Source organism: Bos javanicus, chromosome 18 (genome assembly GCF_032452875.1).
Source record: "Bos javanicus breed banteng chromosome 18, ARS-OSU_banteng_1.0, whole genome shotgun sequence".
In the NCBI taxonomy this organism is placed as follows: Eukaryota; Metazoa; Chordata; class Mammalia; order Artiodactyla; family Bovidae; genus Bos; species Bos javanicus.
The window spans coordinates 47,439,831-47,451,219 of NC_083885.1; the positions used below are offsets into that span (position 1 = coordinate 47,439,831).

General features: G+C 36.4%; 1 protein-coding gene and 1 long non-coding RNA gene across 5 annotated transcripts in view; one reads left to right on the plus strand and one right to left on the minus strand.

Moving 5' to 3' along the window:
• Nucleotides 1-7,354, minus strand: part of LOC133229533 (zinc finger protein 585A) — an 18,327-nt gene extending 10,973 nt beyond the window's left edge. For 3 of the 4 annotated variants that reach the window (XM_061385940.1, XM_061385939.1, XM_061385936.1), the window contains exons 1-3: nucleotides 7,271-7,354; nucleotides 5,776-5,831; nucleotides 4,549-4,743 (exon numbers count right to left, since the gene is read on the minus strand). In XM_061385940.1, the coding sequence (XP_061241924.1) occupies nucleotides 4,549-4,626 (78 nt within the window). In that variant the 5' untranslated portion in view covers nucleotides 4,627-4,743; nucleotides 5,776-5,831; nucleotides 7,271-7,354. Of the gene's footprint in view, nucleotides 1-4,548; nucleotides 4,744-5,775; nucleotides 5,832-7,270 lie in introns of those variants that run through there. The other variant, XM_061385938.1, reaches the window with a different exon arrangement.
• Nucleotides 7,355-7,554: 200 nt separating this feature from the next.
• Nucleotides 7,555-9,190, plus strand: LOC133229580 (uncharacterized). The gene is made up of 2 exons (XR_009730573.1): nucleotides 7,555-7,642; nucleotides 8,990-9,190. It is a non-coding gene; the product is annotated as an uncharacterized LOC133229580 (long non-coding RNA).
• The last annotated feature ends 2,199 nt before the right edge of the window (nucleotides 9,191-11,389 follow it).

Sequence of the window (11,389 nt, forward strand, 5' to 3'; positions counted from 1 at the left end):
TACTGTCACTATGTTATAGGTGTGATAATGGCTTTATGGTTACATTAAACAAAAAGGAAAAAAAGAATTCTCATATCTTAAGAGATATACATCGAAGTATTCACAGATAAAATGGTTTTTGGAATTTACTTTCAAATAATCTGGCAGTTGGGGAGGAGGGTGACTTTAGTTAATATAAAAATGACAGAATATTGATGACTACTAAAGCTGAGTGATCAGTATAATAGATACAAGGGTTCCTTATACTGTTCTCTTTACTTTTGGATATGTTTACATTTTTTTCATAATAAAGTGTTGTTTTTTTTTTAAAAAAAAAACATGACCATTTATATTTTAAAAATCTAGTCTGGAAATGCATAATTGAAGGAATGATTTATTTCCACCTGGAGTTATAAACACTTAAAAAAGTGTTTATAGGGACTTGAACATCCCACACTCAGCAAATTGCAGAAATAACAGAGAGGGTATTATCAATGCTACAGAAAAGCAAACACCATCTAATCAACATTTATAGGATACTTCAACAAAAGAAAAATACACATTCTTTACAAGAACCCACAGAACAATGACCAAGACAGACTATATCCTAGGCTGTGAAACAAATCTCAACAAACTGGAAAGAACTGAAATAATGCAAAGTTGTTCTCTGAAAATAATGGAATCCAAGTAAAAATCAGTAACAGAAAGACAACAGAAAAATCTCCAAAGGAATTATGTTAGAAAATAATAACAAAAACTGAAAAGTCACAAAATATTTTGAAATCAATCAACACACTTCTAAATAAACTACAAGTCAAAGAGAAATCCTCAAAAGAAATTTAGAAAATACACAGAACTGGAAGAAAATGAGAAATACTACGTATCAACTCATCTTATCTCTCATTACCATTAAGTGCTGTCCTTTTAAAATCTTTGTCATGCTGGGCAAAAATGGTAATGCATTATTATCTTTACAGTTATTTGATTACTAACTAAATCAAAATTTTTATGTTTATTGGCTGGTAAAAATTATGTAACATATCAAAATCTGTGAGATGCTGAAAGGGAAGTTTATAGAAAAGAGGAAACACAATCCAAATAAAAAATGGGCAGAGGATCTGAATAAGGCATTTTTCCAAAGAAAATATACAGATTTCCAACAGATATATGAAAACATGCTCAACATCACTAACGATCAGGGAAATACAAATTAAATTCACAATAAGATACCACCTTACACATGTTAGAATGGCTATTACCGAAAAAGCCCACCATATAAAACAAAAACAAAAAATACCACAAGAAATAACAAGTGTTGGCAAAGATGTGGAGAAAAGGGAATCCTTGTGCATTACTGGAAGAATGTAAACTGGTACAACCACTATGGAAAATACTATGGAAGTTCCTCAAAAAATTAGAACTATAACTGTCTTGTGAAAGTTAATAAATATCTTAAAGGTTCTCAATACAAGAAAAACATCTAACTATGTGTGATGAAAACTAGATTTATTGCGGTGACCATTTCACAATATATACAAAGATTGAATAGTGTTATATACCTAAAACTAATGTGTGATATGTCGATTACATCAATTTGAAAAAAAAAAAAAGGAAAGGGGGAAGTTCTCAAGTCAATAATCTAAATTCCTACCTCAAGAAAGTAGAAAAAGAGAAGCAAAATAAACCCAAAGCAAGCAGAAAGAAGAAAATAATAGAAAGTAAATATCAATGAAACTGAAAACAATTTTTTTAAAAAACTAGAGAAAAATCAATAACACACAATGTATTATTTGGGGGAAAAAATAAAACTGCTAAATCTTGCTAACTGACCTAGTAATCAAGGATTAAAAAGATACAAATCACTGATATCAGGAATGAAATAGGTCTATGATTACAGATCTGGCAGCCATTAAAAGAAAAATAAGGGAATACAAAAATTCTATGCTGGTAAGAGTCAGCAATTTATAAGAAATGTACCAATTCCTCAAAAACCACAAACTACCAAAACTTACATTATGGCATAGATAAATTGATAATCCCACAACCATTCAATTAAAAAAATCTCCGGAAAAAAATCTCCAGGCCCAGATAGTTTTACTAGAGAGTTCTACTAAGTTTTTAAAGAAGCGTTAGTCTCATTTTTACATAATCCCATTCAGAAAGTAAAGGAGGAGGAAGCCCTTCTACTTAAGCCCAACTAATTTTATGAAGTCAGTATTATTACCCTGATACCAAACAGGACAAAGACAGTACCAAAAAGAAAACTACAGACCAGTATGGCTTTTATGAATTTAGATGCAAACATTCTAAACAAAATACTGGCAGACTGGATCCAGCAATGAATAAAAATAACCATGCACCACAATAAACTGGAATTTATGGAAGAATTCTCTGTATTATATTCTGCAATGCTCTTTGAATCTATAATTATTTCAAAACAAATAAAAGTTGAAAAACTATATTGAAGAAAGATTATTTTCATAAGAGAACATTCTGAAATGAGCAAAACTGGAAAAATAAGTCATGAAAACCACTGCATAATTCATGTGGGAGAATACAAATTTCTTACTTACCTAAAGTAAGGCTGTAGTAAGGCTATAGAACAGATTGATATTAATTATTAAGGAGGTAAAATTGATACCAAGTGTGAAGATGAGATAATGGAATTCAAGTAACTCTCAGTTATCAGTTTTGTGTTGTTATAGAGTCTAAGGTCACAGTTGAATTTAAGGACTAGAGGTGGAGGCTGGGGGAAGAAGACAAGAATTAATAAATTTTGTACATATTGAGGTTTAGGTGATAAAACATATACAAGGAGGGACACTAGGCAGATGGATACAGAGCTAGTATAGAGATGATGATTCAGTTGTACTAGTATGTATAAAGCAGGTCACTGAATTCAGAGGAGGGAATAAGCACGTAGGGAGGACAGGACAGAGAAAGTATTAAAGATACTTGTAGTTTTTTCATACCATGGGGCAACTAAGCTTGTGCACCACAACTGCTGAAGCCTGTGTGCTCTAGGGCCTGTGCTCTGCAACAAGAGAAGCCACCACAATGAGACGGCCATACATCACAACAACTAGAGAAAGCCCGCTGGCACCAATGAAGACCTAGCACAGTCAAAAATAAATAAATACAAAAATTTTTTTTAAAGATGCTCTTGGTTTTTAATGTCTAAAATTATGATGTTTAAAAGCTATCTTTTTTATTTCTTCATTTAACTGTCTTCAAAGATTCTAGTTTGCCTCTTTTCGATATGTTTATTCTGTTTAGGAGGCTTAATGCATTGGAGAAGGAAATGGCAACCCACTCCAGTGTTCTTGCCTGGAGAATCCCAGGGACAGGGGAGCCTGGTGGGCTGCCGTCTACGGGGTCGCACAGAGTCGGACGTGACTGAAGCGACTTAGCAGCAGCAGGAGGCTTAAAACATTATCATTTCTTTGAAAATGTCCCCCTATATACTTGAAAAGACTATATATGCTCTAATCTTTCTCTTTCATACATTTGCACAACCTACTTCACACCAAAACCCTGGGCCCTGAACTCTATGCCATCAATAATTAAATAAGGAATCAAGAAGATGTCATATCTGTGGCTTTGACTCCACACCAAATGAGCTTCTTATAAACAATCTGTCCAGGGAAAAAAATCTCCTTACTTAGAGATAACAATAAAAATCTAATGTACAAAGACACTATTAGCAAAAAGAATGAAAGAAAAAGGAGATTTAAAGGAACATGCTAGAAATAAGCTGCCACACAATTAAACACATTCACCATGAATTCAAGGAATTCACTAAAACAAGCAACAACTTAAGTAAATAGGGATATAAAAGTCCAAGGAATAAATTCTGGAAAAACAGGTTAAGAAATTGTTATTTAATTAAAAAAAAAAAAATGGCAGATCTCAGTAAAGAAAGAAAAAGTAACAGAAACTAAGTTTTCTCTGAAAGCAGTAAAAACACTCTGTGAAAAACTGGCATTGGCCAATCTCAATCTTATTAAAAGTAGAATTTTTTAAATAAAAGTCATAATGCCTACAAGGGAAAATATAGTAAATGGTAATTAAAGATTTGATGGGAAAAGTTAATATATTCCTAGAAATACACCCATTTCATCTGCAATTTACATTTTATTTCTTTGAGATAAATTATTTCTCTAGATTATTTTTCCCTGGAAAAGGAAATGGCATCCCACTCCAGTACTCTTGCCTGGAGAACTCCATGGACAGAGGAGCCGGATGGGCTACAGTCCTTGGGATCACAAAAAGTCAGACACGGCTGTGTGACTAACTTTCACTTAAACTTTTCACTTTCAGATTATTTTTGAGCATCGTTTTGCTGTGAATAGTTAATACATTTGACTTCTGAATCTATATTTATAATTTTCAATTCTTTTATTATCATTGACTGGTTGGGACATCAAGGTTACATAGTAAACAAAATGAAACAAATACCAAAAAAAAGGTTGGGAATAACTTTAGGTATCATCTTTATCCAAAACCTTGTTGTAAAGATCAAACTACTCCCAGAATGAATTTCCACCCGCTGGGATTCCTCCTCCTCACCTCACATGAGCCGCCAGGTTCCTCTGGAGCCAGGCCCAGGGATTTCTGAGGAGAGGTCCAATTAGCTGGCATGGTCATGTTGGGTCTCAACCTTTATTCTCTAAGCAAACTAAAGTTTGGTGCACATATAAACTCAAGCAGAGCCTCTGAAGAGTGGTGAGGTGAAATTTGGAGGAAGATCTAGTCCAGAGGCTCCTGGAAAGATAATGTCCACATGGTCAGTCATCACATCAATGTTTCCAAGGAACTCCAAGGTGTAGTTTCCTGAGCCAGACACCACAGAACAGTGGTTCTCAAACTTGAGTGTGCATTTGAATCACCTGGAGGGTCTGTTAAAATATTAAGACAGTTAAAAATCTGCACACTCTAACAGTTTCCAATTCAGCAGGTCTAGGATACAGCCCATAGGTTGTTCTAACAAAATACCATGGACTGGGTGACTTATAAACAACAGAAAGTTACTGCTCGCAGTTCTAGAAGCTGAGAAGTCCAAGATCAAGGTGCCAGCACGAACATGTTTTGATGAAGGCACTCTTCCTGGTTTAAAGTCAGCACCTTCTAGCTGTGTTTTCACATGGTGGGAGGGGCTAGGGAGCTCTGCGGTGTCTCTTTTGCATGGGCACTAATCCCATTCACCAGGGTTCTACTTTTATGACCTAATCATTCCCCAAAGGTCCCATCTTCTAACACCATAATTTTGGGTGTTTGGATTTTAACATATGAATTTGGGAGGAACAAATATTCAGACCATAGCAGGGCCCCAAAATCTGCATTTCTAACTAGTACCCAGGTGATGCTAATATTGCTGTTTCAGGAACCACATTTTGAGAACTACGCTGTGGAGTACAGGCTTCCCAGTTGGCTCAGTGGTGAAGAATCCGCCTGCCAATGCAGGAGACACAGGTTCAATCCTTGCGTCAGGACAATTCCCTGGAGGAGGAAATGGCAACCCATTCCAGTATTCTTGCCTGGGAAATCCCATGGACAGAGGAGCCTGGTGGGCTACAGTCTGTGAGGTCACAGAGTCAGATGCAACTGAACGCACTCTGTGAAGGACAGAAAGTTTAACAAATCCTGTGATAAGTTATTCATGGTAAAATATGGGGGAAAACATGAGATACAGAGAAACAGTACTAAAGATGTGAATTGCAGCTCAGCTATTTTTTGGCTATGAGAAAATGAAGTTATTTTAGCTTTAGTTTCATAAATAAGAATCAAAGTGCCTACCTCATAGAATTATGAAAATTAAATGAGATGGTGCTTGTAAAGTACTCAACACCTCCCTGGAACACAAGAAGCATGCAATAAATATCAGCAATTAGATATTAAAACACATCACTATTAGATATTAAAACAATATAAAAACAATATAATCAAAGCAAGGAAAACAACAGACCAGACAATGATGTGTGTATGTATTACTTAATGATTTATGTATGTGACATTCAACTGAATGTACACAAGAAATTCATTGCGTAAGTGGTGTTGATGTAACTGGCCATTTACCTGGAACAAAACAAACTAGATCCCCATCACACACTATACTTTAGATTGATTTCCAACAGGAATAAGTACTTTAAGTATATACATTTTTAAAACCTCAAAAAATATTAAAATAAACTTTAGGAGAATACTTTTGTGTAACATTCTGGTGGAGTAGGAGGGATCTTACTTATAAATATCTAACTTATAAATGAGATCTAACTTAAAAATGAGAGAAAACCCAGAAACTATAAAAGAAAAAAACAAATATTTCTGAGTATACATTAAGATACACCTTAAAAATAAAAATGAAGATATATACATAAAATTTTTCAATATGTGATGACAGGTTATCCCTAATGGTTAAAAAAAAACAAAAAAAAACTAGCAATCAAATAGATTTTTAAAGAAGTGACAAAGGACATGCAAATTCACAAAAAAGGAAATTTAGATGGCCAACTGCATTAGAACAATTAGATATAATTTTTCCCTCAGAACTGTAAAAGCTTTTTTTAAAGTGCTGGAAAGCATTTTGGAAAATGAGCTCTTTTATAAATTAGTGGTGGGTACTTAAATGGCTATAGTATCTTTTGAGTTATTTAGGTACAACTATTACTAAAAATAAAAATAACTGTTCCTAATAATAGTTTCAAATACACAAACCAGAAACTGGCAGAAAGAAGGGCAAGAGGACAAATAACTTTTCCAATGTGAGTTTACCTGTCTCGGTAAATAATTGAGCAGAGAAAATAATATGGAAATACCTTCGCTATGAAACAATATAATTATTAAAGAACACACATTGCTTTTCCGTAAAAAATGTGTGACATTTATGAAAACTGACCCTGAACTGGGCCATAAGCAATTTTTACCCTCGAGCCTCACCCAGAGGCATTATTTGAAATAAGAATGCCCTTCTGAATAATTCACGGGTCAAAGAAAAAATTGAAATTCAAAAAAAAAGACAAAAACAAAAACCCAAACACTGAGATGTGAGCAATAAGGAAAATGCTTGTGAATGTTTAGAAAACAAGCTCATGACAGACCCCATGCTGACGCCCCAAGCCCTACCACTGACCACAGACTTCCATCACTGGGCCCAAAAATCATCTTAAAGATACTCATCGTTGCCCAGAACCCCATCAGTGAACCAATCAAGGGACGCCACAGACCCGAGCCCCCACCACTGAAGCCAAAAACCATCATCACTAACTCCACGGACAAGCCTTCCATCACTGACCTCACGAACTCCTAATCAAGACCAACCAAAATCACCACAGAGACCTCTCGGAAATAAAGTGTGAAAATGCTCCCCACACAAGCCGCAAAAAAAAAAAAAAAAAAAAACCAAAAACCCTCCGCGAGGCACTTCCGCTTCCAGTCAGACCTCTAGCACGCCCCTTACGGATGGTTGGCATTGCGCATGCTCCGGATTACTTTGACAGTCGCGTTCAACAGGGCGAAGAGACGTTAAGAGACTTTGTGCGGTTTCCCGGGGGCGGGGCGTGGAGCGCTGTTGGGTAGAGAACATGGCTGCACCCAATGGTGCTTCTGCGAGCGGGCCGCCATCTTGGAAGTGTGTCCATTCCGTACACCGGGGAAATAGCCCTCGGTTGGTTTTTAGAGTAAGGCAAGGCTTACTACCCCTCCAGTATTCTTGCCTGGAGAATCTCATAGAAAAGGAGTCTGGCGGGATACAATCCATACGGTCGCAAGAGTGGGTCACGACTTAGCGACTAAACAACAGCAAGGGATTGATTGCCGCAAGGACAAGCACTCAGGGAGTGTGGAGAGGTCAGAATGGGAGTCCACCCCTGGATGAAACGACTTGACAGAGAAATGTTAGAATGGGCAATCCGCTGAGGAAGGGTGGTACAGCCTTTAATGCAAGAAAGCACTGGGGCAAACAGGATTAGAAGTTAGAATATAGTCCTGAGCTCTACGGTGGCTCAGATGGTAAAGAATCTGCCTGCAATGTAGGAGACTAGTGTTCGATTCCTGGGTAGGGAAGATCCCCTGGATAAGGGAATGGCAACCCACTCCAGTGTTCCTGCCTGGAGAATTCCATGGACAGAGGAACCTAGCGGGCTGCAGTCCCTGGGATTGCAAAAAGTGGCACACGACTGAGTGACTAACACAGGAAGGGCTGGTGGGGGGAATGGAGACTTGAATCCCCATTAATCTTCACTAGCCTTCACCTTAACAACCGCAAGGAAAACTATAGTAGGCGACAACAATAAAATAATAATAGTCTTTAAGATGGTCGTGCACGTGCTAAGTCGCTTCTTTCCTGTGCAACTCTTTGTGACCCTATGGACTGCAACCCACTAAGCTCCTCTGTTCATGGGATTCTCTAGGCAAGAACACTGGAGTGGATTGCCATGCCCTCCTCCAGGTCAATGTGTGGCTAAAAGTACTTAAGGAAAACTATTATTTTTATTTACTTCTTAATTAAAATCTAAGTAATAACAGTGTCCTTACTATATAAATGAAGCCTTAAGTCCCATCTCTGACTCCTCTGTAACTTCTCCTATATGGAATTTCTGGAGCAGCTAACACTCTCCCCATCCCCATCCCCTGTTTTTTATGGGGGGGTGAGGGTGGGGGAGGGCTGTGAGTGTAAAGTCCACAAAGACAGTAGTTAACAATACTGTATTATATACTTGAAAATTGCTAATAGAGTAGATCCTAAATGTTCTTACCATATACACCCACACCCACACACACCCACACACACACACAAGGTAGTTATGTGAGGTGATGGATGTGTTAACTAACCTTACTGTGGAAGTTATTTCTCAATATATCAATGTATCAAATCATCATGTTATGTGACAATTATATCTCAACAGAGCTGAAAAAAATAATCTCTCATCTTAATTACAATAACCCCTATATGGTTTACTCACAGCTACATGCAACCTAATATATCACCTTTCTTTTTTGTCCTTGATAACAGAATCCAGACTTTAATTGAAGCAGCAATGTGCCCAGCTGAAGGATTATCCTGCCTCCCTTGTATATCCTGACTCCCATGGATATGTTCATGTGATTAAGTTTCCATCCCTGAGATGGAGGCAAAAGTGTTGTATAATACCTTCTGTAATATCTCCTGAGAGGGCTGCTTGAAGCGAGATGACCCAAATGAAAGGTCCACACTTCTTATCTTCTATCAGCTTTTTCTTTCTTCCTTCATCCCAGAATGCAGATATATTTGCTGTAGTGGCAGTAGGCTTTTCAGATCATGAAGTAACCTTGAAGATGGAAATGTAAAAGAAAAATTGCATTGGACAATTAAACAGGCAAGGAAGACCTGATCGAAACTATTGCAGTAGGGCTCAAGTCTATTCATATAGGAGAGAGAGAATGAACTCAGTTCTAAATACAATAATAAGGACAGCTCAGGACAGCTAACAGGCAGGTCAAAGAAGTCAATGGATGGAAAATTACTAAGAAGAACTTGGTTATAGATATTAAGAATTGGGGAGATTCTTGTTAAACTTGTTTGGCAGTCTTCTTGCTGAACTGGGTTCAGCAGGCCAAGGACAGAATGCCAAGGCCTCAGAGAGTTCTCGTTCAAGAGTTTGGTCAGGGAGGGAGTCCTTGTCAGAGCTCCATGTTAAGATAATAGAGTGGTAAGAAAGGAGCATGCATTCTTAAGACAAGGAAAGGAAATAGGAGGTATCAAAAATTGCAAACCCCAGAAGAACAAATGAAAAAGAAATATAACTAATAAACTGATTTGCCAACAATGGAGGGATTAAAAGAAATCAACTGTGAACAAAAATTAATTGTATGTTAGCAATAATCCATCAGAAAATAGAAAAGAAAAAATATTCCATTTGAGCAATTTTAAAAGTTCTAAGAAATAACTCTAAGAGGAGATTTCAGAGATTTTCATGTATAAAACTGTGAAATCCTAATGAAGGACCTAAAAGATCTCAATAAAGGGATATATATCCCACGTTTATGGAATGGATGCTTAATATAGGAAAAATGTCAACTCTTGCCATATTTAATATAGATTCAAGGCAATTCCAATGAAAATCTCAAAAGGATTTTTTATTATTTGACAAGATTATTAAAGATGGGTATACCAATATATTTATGTAAGAAGCATAGCAAAGAATATTCTGATGAAAGGAGAAGAAAGGGACTTCACGTTATAAGATATTAAATTGTAAAACTAAACTTTAAAAACAGAGTATTTTATATAACAACTGAAATAGAAAAAGAATGTAAGAACAAGAAACAGAATCATGAGTACCTGAGAATTCAGTAATTCTGTAACTGTTTATCCTCTTTCCTCTTATTTTTGCATCTTATTTAAGAAATCCCTTCCACCTCAAAGTCTTAAAGATATTTACCTGTATTTTCTACTATAGGTGGAAAATGTGATGCAATATAAAATACCCAGCATAACTTTCAAAGTATTCTTACCAAAAGTGCTCAACCTGAATCTAAACAAGGTATTAGAGCTAACTTCCAGGTAATATAGGTCACAAAGGAACAAATTAAGAAATACTTTAAGTTTAAAGAATCAGAAAAATTCAGAATGTGGAATATTCTGTAAGACCAATGGAACAAACTCTTAAAATTTTGTATCAGAAAAAAAATGGTTCTAGATCAAGAGGGATAAAGTAAAAGAACAACTAAATGCAATGCATGTATCTTGACTGACTTCGGGTTCCCTGTCCTGGCTTTAAAAAAAAAAAAAACAAAAAAAACGCTTTTTTAAAAAAACTGAGGACTTCCCTGGTGGTCCAGTAGTTAGGAATCCACTTGCCAATGCAGGGGACATGGGTTTGATCCCTAGTCTGGGATCATGCCTTGGGGCAGCCAAGTCCTGCACCACAACTCCTGAAACCCAGGCACACTAGGGCCCGAGTTTTGCAACAAGAGAAGCCATCACAATAAGACACAATAAGAATAGCTTAGAGAATAGAGAACAGCCCCAAAGCCCCAGCTCACTGTAACTAGAGAAAGCCCACATGCAGCAACAAAGACTCAGTGCAGCCAAAAATATAAATAAATAAATTTTAAAAATAATCATACAAAAAATAAAGAAAAACTCTGAAAGTAATTTGGGGGCACAAATGGAAAAAATTATTAACATGGATTGAATATTATATGATACTTCAAAACTATTCTGCTTTTTCTTAGGTGTGGCATGGTAATATTCTTGTGGTTAGATAGAATGTTCTTATGCTTAGCAAAAACATAATGAAATATTTAGGGGTGAAGAATGATGTTTAAAACTATTCAAGTCAGTCAGCACACCTTACAGAAAACCTGCCAGTTAAAAGTTTTCTAGGATTAGAATTCCTCTTGATTTTTATTTTTTTATACCAAAACTTCA